General features: G+C 43.3%; 1 protein-coding gene across 2 annotated transcripts in view; it reads right to left on the bottom strand.

Annotated features, from left to right (window-relative positions):
- Cpne4 (copine 4) overlaps window positions 1–25,610 on the bottom strand; it is a 447,351-nt gene that overhangs the window by 3,838 nt on the left and 417,903 nt on the right. For both annotated transcript variants that reach the window (XM_055629875.1, XM_055629877.1), the window contains exons 11-15: window positions 23,984–24,117; window positions 13,467–13,521; window positions 12,189–12,240; window positions 9,581–9,714; window positions 4,666–4,902 (exon numbers count right to left, since the gene is read on the bottom strand). In XM_055629875.1, coding sequence (XP_055485850.1) covers window positions 4,666–4,902; window positions 9,581–9,714; window positions 12,189–12,240; window positions 13,467–13,521; window positions 23,984–24,117 — 612 coding nt within the window. The remainder of the gene's footprint in view (window positions 1–4,665; window positions 4,903–9,580; window positions 9,715–12,188; window positions 12,241–13,466; window positions 13,522–23,983; window positions 24,118–25,610) is intronic.

Below are 25,610 nucleotides of genomic sequence, written 5' to 3'. Positions count from 1 at the left end.
GCCTTTTTTTTTTTTTCATCAAGAACCATCAAAGGAGACCATAGTGCTGATTTCCATACTACTCAATCAAGAATGGAGTGGTCTGAGCCACCATCCCTAACATTTAATTACATAAGGATAAATTTGCTCGCTCTTTATAAAAAAATGTGTCTTCTTGCAGCCTTCAGTTACAGTTACTTTCTAATAATAACCGGTCAAAACGCAAAGAACAATTAATTAGTGCCCAGGCCCACTAGATATAATCACAACACAGCTCCTACAACCAACTGTCAGAGAATGTCTTGGAAGAGGGATTGGACAGGTTATAAGGGCCAGAAGTCTAGAGGGTCTGCTGAGATAGTGTCTTTTACATATGAGAGGGGACCTGTCCTCCTTAAACCTCAACAATATGGTTGCCCAAACAAGAGTTGAAGGACAACACAAGTTGACACGCCAATGTGGGTACGTGGAATCTCAGGAGGCCTGGTTCCTAGAGGCCATTGACGGCTGTTGTGGGAAGGACAATCAGTTTTCTCCAAGTAGGTTATCCAACCCAACATGGTCTGCCCTAAATAACATGTACATGAGCGCTAGAGCTTGAACTCAAGTCCTGATGTCTGCATGGCAAGTACTTTATAGACTGGGTCATTTCTCCAACCCCATTTTTAATGAATCTGAATGCAAATATCCACTGTGGTTAGTGGCTATCTCACTGAAGAGCACTGGTCCTAGGGGGCCCTTTACATATCTGTGCCGGTGCAGGCACTGAACTGTAGAAACATGAGGTGGATAGGAAAACTCCCAAAATACAAAAGCAGTTGGCAATAACAGTAATGTGAGCAGTATCCACTGAGCAACTCCCATGAGCCGGGCATCATACCTAAACTCCACCTTCTACCATCCAAGGCATTTGCAGCATTTGCCTCATCTTACTGAGTCCGCGTCACTGAGAGCTTAAGCAATTTTGCCAGAGCCACACAGTTCAGAGCTGTGCCTGAGCACCTTAAAGCTCCGTGTTAACATGCAGAGCAACGAAAGAGAGACAACTCATGGCTTACTGGTGCGTATGAAATATCAGCTCCTCACCTGGCTTTTGTTTAAGGCTTATTAAATTCTGAGCAGATTAGTTTAAATAATGAACTGTTTTTCAGAATCTAATTTGAAATCCATGAAGAGAAGGGAGGTGAAAAATGCTCCTGATGCTCTGCCCGTGCCACCCCCGGGGAGGCCGAAAATGCACAGCAGGGAGCATAAGCGGGACACTGTGTCCTTGCCCTGCTTGGGGCAATTCTGTCACGGGACGATTCCCTTGCTTCCATTCCCCCTTCGGCCCCTGTCAACAATCCTCCATTTTCCGGCCCATGCCTAGCTTAGGCTGGAAGGGTTTTCCTGGGGTCTGTCTCTGCTCTGAAGTCATTTCAGGGCTGTAGAACTTGGAAGCCGCTGGCCCCATGTAGCTGCATGCAGCCGAGGACAGGGATGAAAGCAATCCAACTAAAATAATAAACTTGAAATCACGAGGTTTCTTTTCTTTGCAATTGTTTTTGGAATTCAATTGCACGGTTCTCAGACATAAACGCCGTAGCTCACGATGTCATCTTGCAATGATGGAATGTTGGACACAGAGCTAAGGAGACAGCTCAGTCAACAAAGTGCTTGCCATGCAGGCATGGAGACCTGACTTTGGATCCCCAGCACTCATGTAAACATCTGGGTATGTATTCCTGTGCACTTGTAAATGTTGGCGTTGTGGTGTGGGGTGTGGGAAGGGAGACAGGCAATCCTTGAGGCCCACTGGCCAGTGAGGTCAGTGAGCATGGGTTTACTCAGAGGCTCTGTCTCAAGAAAAAGAAGGCGGGAAGTGATAGAGGAAGACTCTTGATGTCAATGCCTGACCTCCATATGCACATTCCTACCTACATACACATGTACATATGTCCACACACACGTTGGGAATGGCTGTAAGTTATTCTCATCCACCCACGGGCTGCTGAGCATGTGGACTTTTTGTGATATCCTTGTCCTAAACATGCAAGTTCAGTAAATTCTCCAAATCCTAGAGTCACGCTTTTTTAGCTCACTGGGGTCTCAGTGTGTGTGGAATGAAGGAACCCGAGTCTATAAAGTCCCGAGTCAATGTGCATTGACATGGGGTACGGCTAGGGAAAGGACCCCAGTGCTTCATCCCCATAGGTATGGCAAAGCCTTTCCCAGGTGAGGCTCAGAAGGATGGCAAATCCATCCTCGGGTATGGACGAGGATGTTGGTATAGTGTGTACAGAAAATGCCCACCGTAGCTCCACACACCGTGTTTTCATCCTGAAGTCTGCTCCTTACAGAGGCTGATCCTACCTGGATTCACTAAACCTGTCACCTTGTTCACCTGCTCCCAGGGTGCTGCAGCTTCCTCCAGAGAGCCAAGTCCAACCCACCCCAACTTCTGTGTACATCTGTATGTCTTTTTTTCTTCACTCCCTTGCTGCCCCCGTCAGGTCTGTCTCTGGGAGCCAGGCTGGATAAGGCACCAGTGTGTCTGGTGTGTTCCTGGTGCAGTGAGGAGTCCATGAGTTTGAGGTTAGTGCCTTTCATGGCTCAGAGGTATTGCTCTTGTGTGTGTAGATTAAGGGGAGTGTGATGGTTACTTTCGAATATCATCTTGCTAGTGGAGCATCCGCTTTTATTTTTCCTTGTTGACAGAAGGCCAGGAAACTACAGGAACAGCCTTCCCTCTACCTCAGGTGTATTAGGGAGTAGAGAGAATCATGGAATTCAGCTGCAGCAAATTGAGCCAGCCCCAGTACACCCTCCCATGAGGGCTTTTTTGATGCCATGCTTTGCTTCCCATAGCAGGCAACTTGAGAGCTTGGGGAGCTTTAGGTACTTTCCTTTAGAAACCTCCTTGGGGGCAGTTACTCTTCCCCTACAGCATTGACCAGAGAGCTCATGAGGGAGATCAGCTTCTGCTGCTACTTGAAAATGCCCTCTATACTCAGCTTTGCAGCAGGAAACTGGTCCCCTGCCTGCTTAATGATTTTAACCACACTGCGGCTCTCTTTAAAAGGAGAATACTGATCGCATTGCAGAATGATGACAAAGAGGTTCGGCGAGCCCTGTGATGTACAGTCACCCCCCTTTTAGGTCAGATGGGGCATGGACTCTAGGGTTCAGGCTGTCACGGAAAGACAGAGGTGTGGGCAGCCATGTCAGGAGAGCACCTGAGAATATCTCTGTTGCTGGAATTGCCAGTGCTATTGTGGCTGTGGACCTAGCCTGAGCTCAAATTGGACAGGATGTGCTTGGATACAGCTGGTAAGCTGGCTGTGAAAAATGTTGGAGGTTCATATGAGTGAGAGTCTTTGGACAAATGGCTTTTCCAAAAAGCATCCAGTGGGAGAGGGTCTGTGTTGGATGGCGTGGCCCCGTGCCTCCCTCTATCTGATCTCAATAGCAGTAGAGCCCCACATAGAGAGAGACTGCTGTAGGAGCTAACAGGAACATTTCCAGAAGGGACACCACACACACACACACACACACACACACACACACACACACACACACACAAACACACACATTCATGGTGACCTGTACAGAGGAAATACTGTAAAGGACATTGAAGACTACGCATTTCCTCCTGCTGGGAGCTCATGTTTAGCACCTCCCCTTGGAATGGTGGCAGCAAGAGCAGAGCAGAATCTAGGGCTGTAGTGGAGAGCAGGGGCTGGGGATGTGCACTGTTGTTAGTGTTTACACAGGCTACAAACCGAAGGACACAGGAGACTCCCTGTTGCCGCCTAGACTATTTCCACGGTCTCCTGGACACAGTTCTGAAAGGGCCTTTTATAAACCCAAGAAAGTCTTAATGTTGGCTATCACAGCTTCATTTGGGGTTGGGTTTGTGGAAATTTCAATGTACTTCTGCTGTCCCCAAACTGGAAGTGTAGGTAGAGTGTTAATGAGCATCTTCTCAACATCATACTAGGGAATTATCCAGAGCATTTGCTCCAGCCAATCAGAAAACACAACTCTGCTTTCCTGTTTACTATGGGTAATGGCTCACAACTGTATAAACTGATAGAATACAGGCGATTTTTGTCCAGAGAAGTGAGTTAAAGATTATGGGTTGGTATGTTCTTTGTCATGAACCAGTCTGCTTTGACAAGCTTATTCTATCGTTTTCTCCCCTCACTGACCACACTAAACCTACCTTAATATTCATTTGTACTGGCCCAACTAGCACCTGAGTGAGCAGACTCACTTGCCAATGCTGTTCACTGTACTGAGATGGCCTAAGTGTCTGTCATTGTGCTCACAACTTTTGCGAAGCAGAGATAACCTGCTGGCCGGGCCAGGCTGAATTTCAGCTTAGCCTTGCTCTTTTTCCAGGTATCCTTGAGCAATCAATAAGCTGTCCAACTGTCAGTGGCAACCCTGAAGGGACTAGAGAGCCAAAACTTCATGAGTGAAGGCGAGCATTTAAAAAATTTGGCTACTCTAGTCACCATGGCATCTTATTTGTAACTCAATGTCTGCTTCTTTGCCTTGGTAGTCACGATCTGTATATTCTTCCTACAGAGTTTGCTCAGCCCAGACAGGGTCTGTTGATGCTGCTTCAAGAATAACAGGTCACTACCAACATTGGCGGACACGTGGGAGGCGTGACGATGCCCCCATCATTTCTATGCGTACGTGTTTGAAGTTCCGGAAGGGCACAAACTGGACGATGTCTCGAAGGACAGGCTCTCCCTTTGGGGACCTCAGAATCCCGTCGTCACCATCCAGCATCTGCATGTCACTGAAGTCGGCGTTCCCCACGCCCACAATGATGACGGACATGGGGAGGTGCGAGGCATGAACGATGGCCTCCCGGGTGTCAGCCATGTCTGTAATGACGCCGTCTGTCAGGATCAGCAGGATGAAGTATTGCTGGGGTCAGGAGTCAGATGGTGGTTGATGATAAGGGATGAGGCGGGAGAGAAAAATGACAATACAGGATCAGTTAGGTATCTATTTCTAGGTGTCCTCCTCGAGGACATTTTTGTTTGTTTGTTTCTGGGCCCCTCTGCAGGCACAGCACTAGGCATCAACATTTATCAACTTATGGTCAGTCTTGCTTTATTTATTGCCCCCAGTTACCTACTTTGTATTATTTTCAAAGCATGGTACATTTAATATGCACAAAGATGAAACTTTCACTAGTAAAAATAAAATCCTAAATGTGAAACTAAAATTTATAACCCACTGAGCAAAAGTGACAGGATATTTGTGATTTACAAAAGCTTCTTTGTTTGATTTCTATGCCTTAACTAAAACCCATGGTCTCAAAAAACATAGTTCATTCTCCAATGACTCACAATGCATGCTTTCCTCAAAGGCTCCCCAAAGCAGATTCCAATTTATCCCACACCAACATCAGAAGTTCTGGCTCCTTTAATGTTTCTTGGTTATTCTCATGTACCGATTTGATTACTATCCTCAATGGGCTGGTGGTTTTGGCTCTGGATGACAGTCATGTCTCTACTCCCAGACCATCAATTCCACAGCTTTCCCCATTCTGCTAACCCTCACATCAACTTCACATTAGCTCACTCTGCTCACAGCCAAACCAGAGCTGGTCGCCATTCATCAACACTTCACTTAGGACATTTGTCTTGTAGAAAATATCCTATCTTTCCAGCCTGCCTGTTCTCCCTATGTCTTTACAGTGACGTTAGAGAGATCTCAAGACTCTTGCTGCCTCCATATCTTTTCAGGTTCTCATCTATTACCTATCTGTTCTGGGCTTCAGGGCAACAACAGACATGTTTTAAGGTATTCTGACTCTTGGTTTTCAGCCTCTCTGTTCCCTCTCCACGTGAAAGGCTGCCACAGGCTCAACTGAGACAGGGATTGGAGTGAAGGCCAGTGCAGCATGACCCATTGGGACTGAGTACAGATACTGCCGTTAGGAGCACTATGTGCTTCATTGTGAGATGGGAGGGGGGAGCTTTAGGGAGATGAAACACAGGTCAAACCCAAGAGAACTTTCCATACAGCTCCCCAGATATGCTGGATCGTTACAGGAAGTAAGTGTGGGAGACTCAGATGTGCCAGGGTAGAGGTATTACAGCTTGCTGATGGAGCACTTGCCAGGCATGAAAAGTCCTTGGTCCTCAGCATTACAAAGACTAGCACCTGAGTAAGAATGAACATAAGCACACTGACTCACAACAACAAAAGTTAAGAACTCCCTGGAGTCAAGAGAGAGAGTGAATATTCTAGAATCTGTTTCTGTCCCACTTAATGTCCTAACCTTAACAAGCTACAGACTACTGTGTTGAACAGGATGGAAATTTCTAAATAAAGTAGTGATGACAGCCCCGGCCACACCAACCAGCTGTGCTTGAGTCTCTGAGCCACAGAAAATGTGGACTAATGAATGATTATTGTGGTTTTAAATTGGTTAAGGTTGTGTGTCATTCAGCAAGAAGAAATGAGGAGACATGAGGTAAGCCAAGGAACCCAGATTACTTCAAGGTTATAGCCTGAGTGACTAGGTGCATGATGGTAGTGTAGAGAACAGGAAGGGAGGGATGCAGGCAGGAAGACCCAACAGGCCTGCGGGGAAGAACTGATGGGAGGAGAAAGAGAGTTTGAGGGAGAAAATTAAGTTCATGAAGACAAACGATGGCTCTCATTTGGAGAGACTGCTATTGTCTATTCAATATCCAGATGGAGATATTGATAAACAGTGGAATGATGAATTTGAAGTTGAGAGGCAAGTTGGGTTAGTGATACGTATTTGAGAATCAAAGGATACAATAGGTATATAAGGCCACAACCATGAGCAAGATCACCCCACACAGAAAACAGAGGAGATTCAAAGACTGAATTCTGTTTATTATATCTTGTAGGTCTAGATAAACAAGAAAGCAGACACAAGGTAAGATGATCAATCCTCACTTAGAAAGACAAATGAGATGTGCATTGGACATGTGACAGAAGTCTACCGCAAAAAGCATCTGAAAGACCCAACCAAGCAGCGTTTCAAAACAGATACTAAGACTCATAACCAAACCTTCGGCAGAAGGGGAGTTAGTATGACAGGGACAGGATAGGAGCCCCACAAGGACCAAATATATTTGGGCACAGGGTTTTGTTTTTTTTTTTCTGAAACTGTTTCTCCAACCAAGGACCATGTATGGATATAACCTAGAACCTTTACTTGGATGAAGCTCGTGGTAGCTCAATAACCAATTGGTTTCCCATAGCAAGGGGAACAGGGACTATCTCTGTCAGGAACTCAATGGCAGGCTCTTTGACTCCTCACCTCCCAAGGGAGGAACAGTTCTGCTAGGCCACAGAGGAGGACTTCGAAGCCAGCCCTGAAGATACCTGATAAAACAGACCCAGACGAAAGGGGAGGAGGTCCTCCCCAATCCGTGGTCTTGGAAAGGGGCAAGAAAGAGATGAGGGAGGGAGGGTGGGGTTGGGAGGGAATAAGGGAGTGGGATACAGCTGGGATACAGAGTTAATAAAATGTAACTTATAATAACAAACAATAAAAAAAAAAAAACAAAGACTGAATTCTGGAGATTTAGCATGGAGAAGTGATGAGGACCAGAAAGAGGAGGTGGGGAGGAAGAGGAAGAGGCAGCATTAGAGATCAACAGAGCAGTCAGTGAGACAGCAGGATGGAATGTCTAACTTTGTCAAGTGTGGTCTTTAGAAGAATGCTGGGGAGGAAACTTCCATGGGATTGTGGAGAGGAATTAGTGTGTGGAGAGATGAAGACAAGCAAAGCAGCTTACTTTCACTGAATTTGCTGCACGGGGTTGTAACACCTAGACAGTTGCTAAAGGGACAGTGAGATCAAGGAGGCACAGCTGTATATTATAATGGGAGATACTGTGAGAATGTTTATGTAAGGGGAATGAGTGAGGGTAAAGAACAGAATTGTCACATCTGATTCACAGTCTCTGGGTAATGACAGGATGCGTTCCAGGGCACAAAAACAGTGGTTGAGATTTGGTAAATTGTGGTCCCCAATCCATTCTAACACAGGGAACGGGGTGCAGCACAACCAGGTTAGAGGAGTTACTGCAAGATAAGGGCAGAATGTTATCTTCTTTATGCAAATGTGGCATCCTGGAACCCATGATGGAGTTACACAGAGCCTTTCAGACAGCTGGCAGCTGTAGAGTCTATTCTGTTTCAAAAAACATCACAACGCTAGATAGAAACACGTTGACATCATTAAATAACACACAGAAAAGTACCGTGGGGTCATATTTACTTCTAAAATGTTAAGAGAAAGACTCCACCTTTGTTTTGGCTTTGTCAATGTAGTTTGTATTTTTCCTAAAAAACAAATAGAGCAAACATTTGTTGTGGTATTTTGTATTACTGTTCTTCATCACCATAAGATAGAATCATATTTGTGTGTGTGTGTGTGTGGGGGGGTGTTTCATTGGATTGTGAGGGTACATGAACCCATGTGCCCACATGTGGACAGAGGTCAGAGCAGGATATTGGGTATCTTCCTCTGTCTCTCCACTTTGTTATTTAGAGAGAGAGAGTCTCTTACTGACCTGGAAGTTCAAGGTTTCTGCTGAGCTTCATTGCCAGAGAACTCTATGTTATGTATTAGCCTGCCCCTGCCCTTGAGTGAATCCGGGTTGTGGGCATGCACAACTCTGCGTCCCTGGATTTTTATATAACTGCTGTGGGTTCAAATTTACTTTCTCATGGTTACAGAGCAAGTGCTCTTCCCTGTAGGCGCAATGTTATTGTGCACTATGTAAAAGTTCAAATGCTGATTTCTGTGCCCCTCCCCCCAGATATGTAATCCTTGTTCTGAGAATCTCCTGTCTCAATGTCGTCTAAACTGTGCTCTCCAACTGTCCCCATTAAAGCAGCTTAACAGACAAACACTGGGCAGGGGAGAAAATAGGGCTGAACTTCCTGCCAGCTGTTGGAGGAGAAGAGAAAGAAGAAAAGGGATTCAGCCATGGCAGAGGTCTGGAGACATCAGGAGAGCATCTGAGCAGAGAAAGCCAGAAAGTGCAGATAGCTTGGGGATTTACACTGTGAGGAAGCCAGACTAGCACGGGAGTTAATCTAGACTTATATTGCTCAGTTGTTCTGCCAGAAGGTGTGTTAAACAAACATAATGCTACAGTCTCAATTATTTGGGTGCTAGCAGAGTGAAGAGATAACTGCAACACACTTTCCCACTGAACATTTCACCAGCCCTTCAACTCTTGTTTTATTTATGTGGCACAGTGCTTCTATCTGTAGTCTTGGTATACTGAAAAACAGGCTTATTTTTAGAGTTACGTTTTCATTCATGGGATAAGAGGTGAGCTTGACACAACTTAGTGAATGAAGTTGCTTCCACTATTGCGTGTCTGTGTTCAGGCAAAGAGACACATCCGTGTCTACCCTAGGCTTCACTATCTCAGCGGATTTGGGTTTAATTAACTTTATCCTTTCTCAGATGAAGGGACTAAAGATAGAGAAGTTAAGCCATTATAAAACAAAACTAGAATTGATTGTCTGGCTAGAGTGAGCATTACAACTAGTATCCAAGCGAGGCGGGGTGTATCCCTGTCCCTCTCCTTACCGATGCCTCCTTTGTGTTCGTCTCCTCTGAAGCGGACTTGGCAACCTTCTGAATGATGGGAGCGATGTTGGTGGGACCATAAAGCTGGAGCTTGGGAAGACAGCTCTGATAGGCTTCCACGACTCCTTGAATTCCTATGAGGAGATTTGAAAAATCAACACTTCCATAGTCCCTTCATATATATTACACAAAAGCAAGAAAAAAAAAAATCTTCAGATAGTCCTTCTCTATACCATGTGCAGCGTCTTAAGACAAAACGGAATACTAGGTCAGTATTTTGCCTTCTCCCTTCTCCAACTGAAATAAAATCATGACGAGTCATCAAAAGCAACTCTTTCTATAAACTGGTTCACTATGGCTTTAAGGAGGCAGAGGCTGCTCCCATTTTACAGGTGAAGAAGCAGAGGCCCAGACAGTTTATATGATCTGCTCCAGGTCCCAGAGAAGGTGAGTTGCAGACTCAGCATATAAGTGCAGGTGTTTGAGCTGAACGAACCACTCAGCAGGCTGGCTTCAGTGGGCTGGTTTTGTTTTGTTGTTTTTATCCAGAGTAAACCCTGCCTGGACTGCCTATAACCGTCACGGGTATGTGTGACCGTATCTCCAGATATTACATCCATTAGGAGCAAGAATCACGACTCACTCACTTCTGTATTCCCCCAAAGAGCTTGCCACAGTGCTGAGAACACCAAGTGTGCCATGAATGTGCACACAGCCTGCATGCTCATAGGCTGGGAGTTACGCTATAACTGATGTCGGCCACTCATTTAAAGAAGGGCCTTCACTGAGGCCGCATGAGCTCAGGACATAGAAAAGCTGGGATTCTGCTGGGAGAGGCACTTTTGTTTACCCTGCTGCAGTCGGGGCTCACAGAAGACCATTGTGAATAAACTGCCATTATAAATCCATTTTATTCACATGGATGCTGTCGCTGCCTGTGTGACTTTTCTATCCTGTATTTCTATCCTTCTTGGTACCAAAGTGGCACACTGCTCCTGATTTTGACCATAGGCAGTCACAGGAGTCATTGGTGAAATTGTTCTCCAAAGCCATCACATACTGCAAATCAATGGACAATTCGGATGAGCAAGTTCTGTTTTTTCTTCTACAGGTTTCTAACCTTATTGAAAATACTTCACTCACCTTGGCCAGCCTGTCATTCCAAAGGTGGACGCCAAATTATTTAACAATGTGGAACAAAAGCCAAGTGATGCCAAAAGAAGCTCCTTTCCTTTCCTTTTCCCTTTTTTCCTTTTCCCCTTTTCCTTTCCTTTTTCCTTTTTCCTTTCCTTTTTCCATTTCCCCCTTTTTCCCTTTCCTTTTTTTCCTTTTTGCCTTTTCTCTTTTTTCCCTTTCCCTTTTCCCTTTTCTCTTTTTTTCCCTTTCCCTTTTCCCTTTCCTTTCCTTTTCTTTCTTCTCCCTCTTTCTTTCTTGCACAAAAATTTTTGCCTAAGATAAGCAAGTATGATTTCCCTTCCAAAACTACTGAGCATCTGAACTCTGAGAGTGTGAAATGGTAAACACTAGGGTATGTACCTCAGCTTCCTGTGGTGGGAAACCACCTTACTCTCTTGTGGCAGGGTCTTTCCCTGACCTGGAAGCTCAGGGATTCAGCTAGGCTGGAGATGTCTGGAGAGTAGAGGAGCCTAAACCATAATAAACTGGGGTTAGTGATGGGGGAAAAAGTACTAGGATAATGTAGACTATGATTTGAGGTCACTGTGTTCAGATACAACAATATTGATGTCATAGTCTTAGACACTAAATGTCAAGTTTGTTAAAGAAATTTCAGAATGTTCTATACCCTTCACTACATCTCAGCTAAGTATGGAGTAGCCCACGTCTTCCTCAGTAAGAAGGAGGAGAGGACTATGGACACTGATACTCTACAAATGTCTGCCTTCACAGCCTCAAAGGCGCTCGGCTCCAGTTGTTACTTATTCCAAAGCAGCATGTGTCATAACTCATTGTTCTCTCAGCATCATTATTTTGTGAAATCATGTTCAGGAATTTCTAGCCAGGAGAAAACAAAGTAAAATGGACTAGGCTGGGCCTTTAAGTCTTTGAACTCCTTCTTGCACAAACCCGTGATGGTATTTGTTCAGAATCACCGTGGTCAATGTGCTGCAAGCGTCAAATGATTTTCACAGTTCCCTCTCTCCTTAAACCTGCACAGAGAGGAGACTGGGGAAAACCCAGCTGAAAAGCAGAGAAGCAGAAGGAGGAATGTCTCACTTGGCCACTATGGGCCATTCTCTCATAAAAAACAAAAGAAAACAAACAAAAACCTAAAATTAAATTTTAATCAATCAATCAATCAATTTTAGATCATGCTATTTTGATGAACCTTATTTTGGCCAGAAGAACCCAGGATCTTGCTGAAAGCCCAGTTCCTTCCTGCCTTCTGACTCTTCCAGGGTGCACAGCCCCACGCTGTAACGCAGTGCTCAGTTCTCAGTGGAACAGTGTGGTTTACTTGGATTCTCAGAGCTATTTCTATGCTGTGGCCACTAACAACTCATGCGCTGTGCATTGTAAGAAGCTGGGCCTAGAAAGACGCACAGGGTCAGGCTCCATGACACTGGCTTTCTTTCCAGTTTTGACTTACCTGCGCACTCTGGGTTGTCTTCATTAAAGTTGATTGCAAAGTCATGAGAGACCTAGACACCAATTACAAATTCAAAAGAGGAAGAAAGGAGAATTACAGCTTGAATCCAATAAGGAGGCATGAGGCGGCTTAGAGTTTGCAAACAAATGACGTTACATTCATTATGGGTTAAGCAGCAGGCACCATTTTTACACCTTCATACAATCAATCTTAGATGGAAGATGAACTCTCAGTTCCCTGTGGAGCCGAGGTGACAGGAAGATTTTCTAAAATCAGATAAATGCTGACAGGAGGGGGAAAACAAAACATATTTAAAGAAAAGAGAAAAGGCTTCAGAAAAGGTAACATCAAATAGTTTCAAGATTCAAGTGGCCACAGACTGAAGGGTTAAAGTTGAATGAGCTTTTACTTGAACATACCAATTAAACAAAACTCAATTAACTCAAGCTGTCTGATTGACATGGTATTGCTTATAGAGCTGTTGACATTTAAGGATTTTTATGATACACAGAAGTACAGTGCATCAGGATCTTCATGCGCACACAGCTGAAACAGAATGCCTTCTACTTCTGGAAAAAGAAAACAAAATCATACACCCTTTAATCTTCCACCACAAACTTCCCTGCCTGGCAGTGCCTAAGTGTAAGGTGGAATAACACGCCACTTGCTATTTTCTTCCCCCTTAAATCTGATAAGAGAAATGGGATATTCTGGCATCTGGACAGTTTTATCAAATCACTTGGAATTTCATGGAAAAATTCCATTTCAAAGGCTATTTCTGACCACCGGGTCTCCTGGGTACTAAAAAAATCAGGTCACCTCGTTAAAAGGTAGACACTTCCCTTCTTAGCGGGAGGTCACAGGTGAAACAGCTGGTGTGTGCCCACCGTCCCTTTATCCTCCACAGATTCCAGGCAAGTGAACTGATTTCCAAATGCCCTGGTGGGTTTACTTACCTCAAGTTTTTCCTGAGCCTGTAAGATCTTCCTTAGTCTACCCAAGTTATATACTAAACATGCTGGCATTGGCAAGTCCCTAGGGAGATTTGAATGAATCTTGTTTGAATCCCTGGAGTTCAACATTTTTGGAGGTGTTTCCTCAGTCTCTCACCATGCTGACAGTGAGTTAAACTAAGAAACCCTGCAGCTGGACCATTGGAAAACATACCCAGAACACCCTGCGCTCTGGGCTGGACCTCCATAGTGACGCCGAGAGCAAGAATGAGATCACAGAGATGAGATTGCCTGGACACAGGGCAGTACAAGATCGCTCACTCACCGTGTACTCCGGGGGTATCCTGGCACCGAACCCAAAAGCCGGGAACATTTTGTCACTGGAATTAGACAGAAAAGAAGCTGCTTCATTCATTCGTCTAAGGAGGAGAAACATGAGCCTGCAGAGCCTCACTATGGCTTGTGGCCAAGCCAAGTGCTGACTCATGCAGTTGAGACATAATAAAAATTTAAAAAAACAATCCGTAATGTTCACCACTCATTAGTATATAGCCTGTTTCCTTAAGGTTTTTACTAAATTTGAGAGCCAAGAGTAAACAGACCCCTGATTTGCACCCATTCCACTCCCTAATTGTGATTTTCTGTTTCCTTGAAACAGGGATGAGCAATTTGGCAACTCCAATCATTGGCTTAGATAGGATTTTCCATATATATACATAAAATTTAAAAAATTAAGCATTTTTTTTTCATGTAGGCAGACACCTTGAATAAAGTATCACTCAAGACCATACTGTTGATGAGAGTCAGGGTTCAAACACAGGCGATCTAGAATCTAAGGATATATCAAGAGGCAGCGGGAACATTGATAGGTATTGTTTCATTTACAGGATTCACTGAGTCCTCCACATTAAGCATACACATTAGGCAATAAATTATTTGCATGCCTTTTCTTACTTCCTGAGGTCAAAGGGACCCTGTCTTCTATGTTAATATCTTGTTGTTGTTCATATGTTTCTTAGGCAGGATCTCACTTTGTAGCCCAGAATGATCTGGAATTTTCCAAGCAGTCTAGACTGGCTTCTAACACCTGGCATTTTGTGAGCATCAGACTTCTCAGTGCCAGGATTATAGACATGTGCCATAGTGCCCAGCTGTGTTAATATCTCACATTCCCAGTGTCATCCGACCCGGACTGTCATGTACCCTCCTCACCTTCATCATTGTATTTTTCCTTTCTGCTCAATAAGTAGCCAATGATATATAATCCATGCATTTAACTAAATAAGCTGTAGGTAAGTACAGCATAATTTTGATGAAGATTCATGGGCCATGCCTGCCCTTTATTTGTCTTGGTCCCTTTTATGATCACTAGAATTTGTCTCCTAATTTGCGTGTTCATGTGTGTTGTGTCTTAACCCTAGCTGCACCGCACTTGGGGAAGAGAGGCATTAGCTTTTACTGACACATACAGTGGGCTAGCCTGTTCACAGGTGCTATATGTACTTATATAGAATTCTGGGTGTTCTATTTACTCTTTTCTTAGAAAAACTGAGTAAAAGTGATCACCAGAGAGGATATGGAATTCCTAAGCTCATGCTTTTCTAATTACCATCAAAATTTAATAACTGCATGTAGTATTAAACATCAACTGGCAGTTCTAGTACGTAGGTCCTGGAGTAGGCAACAAACAAGACCTTTCTTAAGCAAATTATGTGCTGCAATGTGCTCTGGAATATTGATTTAGGCAGAAGCCGGACATTTCTTGTGCCATTTACCTTCGCTTATTTTCTCTCCTATTAAGAACACAACTAAAGTTTGTTCTTGGAGCAATTTCCACCTTTTTCAGTTCTTTATAGAATTTTTCAAGGGCAAAAAAGGAAAAAAAAGGAATTCAGATTAGATTAGAGTTTACCTCTGAATATCTTCTGCAAGAAAAGAGGACATTAACCTCGCTAATCCCCATGCTCTGAGTGACTTCAAGAGAATCAAAGCAAAGAAGCCCAGTTCTCACCCATCCCTTCCTAACTGATTTAGAAGTTGTTAGCAACTGATGACAGCTTTGACAAAACCTTCCAACACACAGTTGGGGTTGCAGATCTAGAGAAACCAGACTTCTCTGAAGTGAAGGTTTAAATCCTCCACAAAACCACATACTCCCTTGTCTCCCCATTGCTGTGTCAAGCCAGGCTCTGTTGAACATCCCATCTAGCACGCATTAGAGAAAGTATTACTGCTGATAAATAAAAGACTCACCGTAGCTTATAAAGGATTAGCCATAGCTCTAAGAAAGAAAAAAAAACCCTACTGGTCCTTGGAAAGATTGAAAGAGTTTGCCTCAGCTCTTCTTTCTTAGCTTATAAAGAGTGGCAGAGAGAGGGAGTATCTTGCTGGCTAAGTTAGAACAGGGTCCCTTGTGGTGCAGGGATGCCTCAGGAGTCAGAACCAGGAAGCCTGGGAGATGTCACATTATTTACTTTCTTCTTTGATGAGTTTTCTTTTTCTTTTTTTTTTCTTTTTGGAGGGGATATGTTGATTTAATGTTGTATCTACTTCCAATCAGTAACCCAGTGCTTTAATGATATTCCTTTTATACCTGCTAAACCACCGTTGGGGATTTGAAGTTTGCTGAGCTTCATGCACTGTTATGTAATTGAGTTTGGAGAGTAAGATGGTAGGGAAAATGCCTCACCTACAAGGAGAATAATTAATGTGCCAGAAGGGCTGAATTCTCTGAAGTCAGCCACTACTAAGCTTCTACCTAATAAACATACTGAAGAAAAAAATTTCAAGCCTAACACAATAGATTTAAAGTCCATTCTTCCTGTTTAAAAATAAAATCAGCCAGAATGGAATCTTACACAAGGGCTAAGGAAAGGAAGTTGAACAAAAGAAGGCTTTAATATGGGAACTTCAAAGAAGTCAGAACTGGATCCACCAGGCATAGAGCAAAAGGGCCATTAGCAACCGTGGCAAGAAAAAGGCAAGCAGTGCTCACCCAGAAGTTTCAGAAGCATATTACCACACTGGTAAAGGCAGTGATATGAAACACAACACAAGGCTCAGGTCCTTCCATGGTGGCATGTCAGCTGTGTTTAGCTTCACAGGAAATGGCCATGTCCAAATATCTCCATTTGAGAAATTTGATTTTAAGCACATTTTCACTCTCTCCATTAAACAACAACAAACAACACTGAGCTAAAACAAGAGTTTAATATGAGTCGAGGGAAATTACCCAATCTACATGCCAATGGAGGTCAACTCAAACAAGATGGCCTTTCAGAGCACCTGGGTATTTGATGAAAACAATTTTTCAAACAGTCATCTTAAAACGGAGGTTCATGGGTAGAAATGCAATTCTCTCCCAGGGACATGTGAGTGTGGCTTTCTTTTGAAAAAGGGAAATCAGTTTTCAATTCTTCTACTTCCACACATACCCTATGCTGAAGTTGATTGTCTGGAAACGATCTGTGTTGGTGATGCCTGTTATTGTTCACACCTTTCCCTCCACAATTACATTTTTCTTTGCCTCTTCGGAGTCTCAGCTGCAATGCTATAGTGCTTCAGAGAATGAAAACTGAATATCAAGTAAAGGAGCTATTCTTCAGGATTCAAGTACCAAGATTCAACTATCAAGCACAAGATTAAACTTCAAATAAAGGAACAATTCTACAAAATTCAGTAGCAACCAAATCTTCTGCAACTCAGGTCATTGTCACTTTTCACTTTAAAAAGTTGCTTGGGGGTGGAGCTCAGTCGTAGAACACCTACCCACCATGTAGAAAACTTTGGGTTCAATCTCTAGCACTATATAAGAGAGAGAATTTGGGATGTGTCAGGTAGAAAGTCATTAAAAATATTTTGGTGGTGGGGGGATGGCAAGACAGCTCAGTAGGTAAAGCTGCTTGACACTGAGTCTGATGACCCGAAGTTGAACTATGCTGGGACTCACATGGCAGCAGAGAAGCAACTCTTGATAGCTATCCTCTGATCTTCACACATGTACCATAGCACAAATATCTGCAATACATTTTTTAAAGATTTTTTTCTCTTTTAATCATCTATATGTGTGTTTATCTCTCTGTGGGCATGCACATATGAGTGCAGGTGCCTGTGGATGCCAGAAGAGGGAGCTCTCTTGGAGCTAGAGTTCTAGGTGCTGTGAGCCTCCTGATATGGACTCTGGGAACTGAACTTAGGCCCTCTGTGAGAGTGGCTCTTAACTGGTGCTGAGGCATCTCTCCAGTGCACTGAAAGAAATGAGCAATACTGTAAGTTAAAATCTACTTTGATATATTTGTTTATAAGAACAGATTTCTTAGTATTTATAGTGACAAAGGTGAAAATGGGTTAGAATTGATGTTAGATTCTGCTTTAGGAGCAATAGGTAGCCCTTATCCATATATATATAAAATCAGACGTCCCCTATCTCCACATACACTGTTTCATTGCGAGCTGGATTTCCAAAATCTTTATACTTCTTATATACAATAATTAAGCACTGTAATTCTTAACATATGAATGCTCTTTAGATCAATAATATTCAAATGGCAACTGTAATAAAAAATTCAATCCAGAGATACTTTTAGAATAGTTTAAGTCTCTTCATAATGAATCATTTTAGAAATTAAAATTACATTTATATAATATCTTTGTTTTCCTTATAAACATTTATGATACAGCGACCAGCAAAATAACTTCAAAATAAATTTACAAAGATACATTGAGGGCTAAAGAAGAAACTTAGAGGGTAGAGTGTCTGGCATGTACAAAGCTCTGAGTTTGAGTATCCCTGACACTTTATTAGAAACATGTTAAATGGTTTTAAGAATGATACACTGGAACCAAATTTTATGGAGGAGGGAAACAGAAAATGAGTGGTGAAGAAACAAAATTCTCATTTGAAACTGAAGAGCTGATTCAGGCATTTTTTTGTTAAGAATAGATATTGATGGTCAACATCCGCATGGCTTAAGTGGGAAATTACAGAGTTATATGAGAGTTTATTTTTAAACGTCCATGTTTATAACACTCCAGAATTTTCAATTCTTACCACTATTTAAACTCATGATGAAGAAAGGCAGACGTTATCAATGAAAGAATGTGTGAGGGCTGCATATTTTTTACGGAATCCTTTTAGAGGCAAATGACCAAAACAAACAATAAAAAAAAAAAAAAAAAGACAAAAGCCCCAAAGGTCGTTCATCCAACTTGACCTTTAGAGCTGACACTATAATCCTCTCTCTTTTTGTGTTTATTTTTAATGATTGAATTTTGAGTCTTAAAGATAACACCTCCCACCATTGATTATTTACACAGGCAGACCTGCCTGGGCTCTGCAAAGGGAATTAGGTATGCCTCCGATTTGCAAGCAAACAAATAAATCTCATGAGAACAAAGGTACAGGGCCAGGATGCGGATGTGAGCCCAGGTGTACCCATCATTAGGGCCTCATACTCTTTCTATCACCCCTTATCACCCTTGGAGACACCATTCTCCACAGGGGGCTTGTCTGGTCTAATGATCCAGAATAGCAAGCACATCTTCATTTTAATAACACGTGTGTGTGTGTGTATGTGTGTGTGTGTGAGAGAGAGAGAGAGAGAGAGAGAGTGAGAGAGAGAGAATCCTCATTAACCCAGTAATCACTGTCAAGATTCTCTTCTTTCAGCAGGGAAGGGGTGGGGCTCTTCCTTCCCTTCCACACTCCCCTTCCTTACCCAGGAAGGGTTTTTAAAGCCACACTGAGCTGGGACTTTGTTTTGTTATTTTGAGTATCCCAGGCTGGCCTTGAACTCCTGTGGGCCTCTGGCCTCACCTCATTAGTGCTGAGCGTTCAGGTATGAGCCACGACACCTGAATTACCATGACTTATTGACACGCCTCTGTATTCCAGTAGACTGTGAGCTACATAGAGAAAATTCTGCCATGCTAATTTATTTATTTTTAATCGTTGCTGTCCTACACAGGAGAATGGTATCTAGGAGATGCTGTAGGAACCTTGGCAGTCTAACAGACCCAGCACTCATGATTTAATGGTGGATTTCGACCCTGGTTACCTATCACAACAGCAACAACAAGAACACAATCAGGATTTCTAGGTACGCAGCAGACAGTGAAATCAGCCTATGGAGATGAGGCTCAAGTACCAGCATCTTTGAAACTTCCCAAGTGTTTTTTGGGTGTGCAGACAAAGATGGGAGCCCCGACTGGGTGAGGTGGGGTATGGCAAGGGTTGTACTGAGAGAACCCCCATCTTATGCTGACTAACCTGGTGCCATCTGTACACCTGTCAGGTTGTGTTTCAGTTCTGAGCTGTCCCCTAATACAGGACCTAATACACCCCTGCCTTGCTTTCTGATGTCCCGAATCTATTCTGAGGTGGCCACTTGTTTAGGCCTGCACCCGTGCTTGTAGAGCAATGCATTTGGTCCCTAGTCTCTAGATCACAGGACAGGCTGCCTTCTCTTTCTCCCTCCTTCCCCTTTTCTTTCATGGTATTAGGGACTGAACTCAGGTTCTCACGCATCTAGGCAAGTAGTCTAGCACTAAGCTACCACTCCAGCTCCGTCTTGACTTTATTTTTAAAATGTTGAGACAGGGTATCACTAAGTTGCCCAGGCTGGCTTTGAACTTGCAGTCTTCCTGTCTCACATTCCAAAGTCACTGTAATTACAGACCTGTGCCAACAGGTCCACACCAGGCTATTTATTGGAGGTCAGTTCAGATGGCTTGAGACCCACAGCCATACTGGCCCTAAGAAAAGCATGCCACTTTGACACTGAGGTGTACAAGAAGAGTGGAGGCTGTGAATGAAAACTCTTCAAAAGAACCTTTCTCTGCAGACACTAAATGATTGACCAGAATTCCAATACTGTGGAGAGATTAGAATGCTCAATACTAGAGGCTAATTGCCTTATTTCAGGCTAGCCTTAGCTCACAGGATAGCCATTCCTTACCCACCTCTAAGCTGAAAGTAGCGTCCTCTGGCTAATAGATAAAAACACCTGGAATCTATTGGAATGTTACTGAAAACAGCATCGTGGGAATATAGAAGAGCCAACCCCTGCCCCATATTACTGTACCAGCCTTGCTGATATGCTCACCAGTGTATTTTAAACTTGCCTTGATTTATGACTTCCTTTGTTCTGTAAAACTATAAATCTTCATGAAACTGCTTCCACATTGGAGCCTGTCATTTGGGGTAACCTAAATCTGTGTCCCCAGGTTACAGTCATTCAAAATGGCTCCAGAACAACATCTCATTCCCTTTAAGATGGGAGCTGTGTGCGTGCAGGGGTGTGCGTGCTCACGTGCTCACACACATGTGTGTCTCTGTTCGTGTGTCTCCAAAGGAGAGGCAGATGGGCTGGTGAATGTCCTTGCAGATGGCGAGGGAATAGTTTGGGCCGGCAAGGTTGGATTTGGGGACTGCCATCTTGTGGTTGGGGGAGCACTCCTTCAAGGCCATCTGGAGAAGAGCCTCATGTACCCCTCAAGCTGTTCTGCTCTGTGGGTCACCCACTAACGATCCAGTAGTGGTGACTGCACAAGGCAGAGAGAAAGCCCGAGGCTGTCAAAGGCAGAGAGGAATTGCTAAGCCTCATGGGAACCGAAAACCACTGTGGGGTTGCGGGAGCGGGTGATGCCTTCTGTCAGTTTTTATGCAAGTGTTTCTTTTAAAGCGCCAACCTCCCTGACTTTGATGCAAGAATAAATTAATTCCAGAACCTTGACTTGAAATTTCCTGACTCTGCCTGTCTACTGTCTATCCACCCACACAAAAGCGAAATTGCCGAACCTTGTCAGCTTTCATGGGAGCAGCTTGCATTCCAAGCTCTCCCAGGGAGTTGCTTAAAAGACCATGAAATTTTTTTTTTTGAAACCACCTTTTCTTCTTTAAAATTTCCCATTTTAATGTTGAGCTGCCTTCTTTAAACAAATAAAACGTTGCTGTGCTGCCCTGTCCAAAGTTGATTTTTTTTTTTTTTTGTTCAGCTGGTAATGGTGACTTCAGACTTAGACTATTAAAATGTAAAAGGACTCATTTCTGGTTACTTCAAATAGCTTCTAAGATGACACATCTTATGTTTATATCGAATTTTGTTTTTTGTTTTTGTTTGTTAAATTTGATGGGATCCAACATATCTGTCAGTACTTGTCTGGTTTGCATTCTAAAGGGATGAAAGCTTTAAGAGATGCCCACATCACTCTGATGGTCATGTCATCCTGCATGTGAGGCAACCAGGAAATGGGCACATTCTGCAGGGATTGGCCAGTAAATGCTTGCTGATGCTGGGTGATTGTCCAGGTCAGCAAAGGAAGGTAATACAGGACCATGAGGCAGACTCTCAGTCTCCCCATCTCAGTTTCTGGGAAACTGGCCACTCCACTCTTTGGAATTCAATATTGGATGCCTTCTTCCATGAGGGTTTACAGTTATTATAATATATTCCACATATTCAGTTCTTTTGTCTATTTATTTAAATTTTATTTTACATGGGGTCCTTACTATGTTGCCTGAGTTGGACGTGAACAGCGCGCATGGGGAAAGTTACCTTCTTAAGATCCAAACATTAGTGATCCTGGAAACATTCTCTCCATTCTTTCTTATCGCCTAACATGGTCACACAAGGCTACACTAGATTATTAACGTGCTTGCGTAAGAGTGAAGGAAGAGAAACAATTCTCACTCCTGTGTCTTGAAGAAGTCTCTGACACAGTGTGGATGTAGCATATCAAACCCTTTTCTCCTAGTAAAAACTTCATCTGATACAAATCTTCCTAGAAACCATGCCTGACTTGGCGCCTGAAGAAATCAGAGCTGAAACTCATTATTGTCCCAGTTGGTATCTCAAGGTTAAGTATTTAAAGTGTCACTTTGTATTATTAGTCAGGGTTCTCTAGAGGAACAGAACTTACAGAATGAATAGCTATCATCTATCTGTCTGTCTATCTATCTATCTATCTATCTATCTATCTATCTATCTATCTATCTATCTATCATTTATCTGCCTAATCTATATCTATCATCTATAGAGGCGATTTATTAGAACAGTTTACAGGCTGTGGTCCAGCTAGTTCAACAATGGCCCAAGAATCCACCAGTTGTTCAGTTCTCGACGCTGGAAGTCTCAGTTGGTCTTCAGTATATTCTGGAATTCTAAAGAAGTAGGTTTTAATGCCAGAGAAGGAATGGACTTGCCAAGGAGAACAAGCAGGCAAAGAGAAGAAGCTTTCTTCTTCCATGTCCTTTAAACAGGCTGCCACCAGAAGACGTGGGCCATATTGAAGGAGTATCCTTTCACCTCAGAAGATCCAGATTAAAAGTGGGTCTTCCTACTTCAGGTGACACAATTAAGAAAAACAAAAACAAACAAACAAACAAAACCGCCCAGGTGTACCAAGCTGCTTGGGTTTTAGTTGATTCTAGAGATAATCAAATTGACAATCAAGAATGACTTATCACTTACTTCAACAAGGTGATTTAAAATGATTATTGAAGTGTTTTTTATGAGTGCAGCAAGAGCCAACAGAGAGTTTTGTGTATGTTTATTCCTTGTTGATTTCATAGGATCTAGCAATTTACTCTCTAAGTATCTCTGTGCCACGCTGGGGTATTTTTACTGAGCTGATTGAATACAGAGACCTCAGCAGGCAGGAGACTGACTGGACCTTTCTTATAATCCATGTTGAAGGTTTCACAGGGATGTTCCCTTTGCTGTGCTGTGGCAGGAACAGGTTTTTAGCGTGGTTGTTACCAATAATGAACTCAGGCAGAACAGAAATCATGTTATGTGCTGAAGTTTCTCTAAACCCAGAGGATAGAGTTCCCTTGTTTGTTTTCTTGGATTAAAAGGTCAGCTGCTTACAGCTCATCACTAACTAGCCTTGTTTCACAGTCACACCCGGGAGTCTTCTGAGATGTCTGTGTTATGTTTACATTGGTTCTCCTCAAAAAGACTCAAGCAAACATCTGCGTTCCTTCCCCCATAGTATTTCCCCCAAAGAATGATCAACAAAAAACGACAGTAAGCTGTCACTGTAGCGTCACCAGATAAGGGGAAGGGCCAGTATTTATCATCAAGAAACAAATAATACTCATTGAATCCCAAGATCATCTTCACATATATGTCAACACACACACACACACATACACACACACTTACTTTCCTGCCCACATAGATGTGCACCTGAGCAGACATATCTCTCTGCTAATGTTACCTGTAGTTTCCAAGATCAGCAAAACACAGTGATTTTGAACTTAGTGTTGTGGAGTGTGAAAGATTGTGGTTCAAATATCATCTCTGTCTCTGTGACAGTTATACAAATGACTTATCCCTCCTATAGTCTCATTCTTCTAAAAGGATGGCTGTTATATAAGACGTGTATCACACAGAGCAGGGATACAGCAACATCCGATAAAACCACACTTATAAAAACCCAGACATGTACACCAGACATCCGAGAACCTCCTTAAGTTGCAAACTCCGATTCAGCAGGTTGGGGTGATGCTAGTTCATGAGCAAACTGTGAGGAACAAGGACACCTTTGCACTAAGTAACACAGTGAAAGTTTGATCTGCCATCCAGCGATTTCACAAACCTAATAAAAGCAGCAAGCTGAGAGAGGGCTTTGTCAGCTCGCTGAGGAGAGTGTGGCCCCAGCTGAGTTTCTCTAGATGCAGGGGGACGAAATGTTTTAAAAGGTTTTATCCCTGTCTTTCATGTGCCACTGCCTGAAGAATTGCTGGCATTGATTCCCGCTCTTCAGCCATGAGTCAGCCAAGGGTAGTGGGACCCCACCTGAGAGCTAAGACCCCAGTGGATGCCGGAAGTTTCTTACCTGTCATAGTCTTGACAAATCTCTCCCACAGCCACCAAGGCCTTTAGGTACTCATTGGGCTGGTAAGGGTGGATATAGTGCAGGGAACAGCTGTTCCTGGGGTCTCCGTTAGAGGCAGTAAAATCTATAGCTACCTGGAAGAGGAAAAACAGAAGAATAAATGCTTTTAAGCCAAATGCACTGTTTAGGAGCCATGACTAACCTGGAGAGAGACATGGCCTCAGAGAGAGAAAAATAAGAGTACATGACATATTTGGCTGGTAAGAAAAGTAAGAACATAAAATTCCATTCATGTAAGAAGTGGGAAATAGTAAGAGCTGGAGAGGACAGGAACTCCACAAGGAGAGCAACAGAACAAGAAAAATTGAACACAGGCAACTTCCCAGAGACTCATACTCCAACCAAGGACTATTCATGGAGATAACCTAGAACCCCTTCACAGATGTAGCCCATGGCAGGTCAGTGTCCAAGTGGGTTACCTAGTAATGGGAACAGGGACTGTCTCTGACATGAACTGATTGCCTGCTCTTTGATCACCTCCCCCTGAGGGGGGAGCAGCCTTACCAGGCCACAGAAGAGGACAATGCAGCCACTTTTGATGAGAACTGATAGACTAAGATCAGAAAGGAGAGGAGAACCTCCCTTATCAGTGGACTTGGGGAGGGGCATGCATGCAGAAAGGGGAGGGAGGGGGGGATTGGCAGGGGAGGTGGGAGGGGCTTATGGGGGGATACAAAATGAATAAAGTGTAATTAATAAAAATAAATAAATAAAAAAGAAAAGTAAGAACAATTCATTGGTTTTCTGGAAAACGAGTTATTAATTTGACTGAAGTCAGCGCAGCAGTCTTTTATGGCCCCCGTCTCTTCCTGTCCAAATGGGACTTGAGATTGTAGTTCAGAAAGCCCAGTAGCTATAGACCCGTGTCACCAAGCATCAAGGGTAAGGACAGGTTATCTCCTTCAATTTCACAACCTACTAAGGAAAGGCTCCTGGGCCCCATTGGCAGAACAGCTCCATGAATGAAGGATAGTCAAGACCCTCATGTCCAAATTCTGTGTAGAGAACACTGACTCCCGAGAAGACTGTTGTCATATTTGCACGAGTAGTCAGTTGCAGAGACGCGTATTGGAGTGGTTTTAACAATGCTGTAAAGAAGTTTTCCCATTCCTGTGAGAGCTCCTGCCTGCAACAAAGGACGCACCCGGACAGTTTGCCATTGCAAGTGGGAACTAGCGAAGGGAAGCCTCTGCCTGGCTGTCAAACAGTCTTTCTCCTTTAGCTTCTTGAGTTTCTTCTTCAACTTCTGACTCCAAACTCAATTTTTAAATGTTTATATTTTGTTATCATAAAAAGCAATGAGTTTCTTTAATTATTTTTTCATACACGAATGTTACTATATTTAGTCTTAATTATCCTTCCACACTGTCCTTCCATGTGCTTTGTAGCCCCTCCTGGCTGATTCCCATCCTTCCCCGAGACAACCCCCTCTGCTACCTTATCACATTTATTCCATAACCCTCTTTTCATCTTATTCCTTAAGGTCTCTTCCTCTCATGGTCACTTTTCTAGCTTCGTCTCACACACACACACACACACACACACACACACACACACACACACACAC

This window comes from Psammomys obesus, unplaced genomic scaffold (genome assembly GCF_907164565.1).
Source record: "Psammomys obesus unplaced genomic scaffold, mPsaObe1.curated_primary_1811, whole genome shotgun sequence".
Taxonomy (NCBI): domain Eukaryota; kingdom Metazoa; phylum Chordata; class Mammalia; order Rodentia; family Muridae; genus Psammomys; species Psammomys obesus.
The sequence above is the reverse complement of the archived record's forward strand: the minus strand, read 5'-3'. Positions and strand labels throughout refer to the sequence as shown.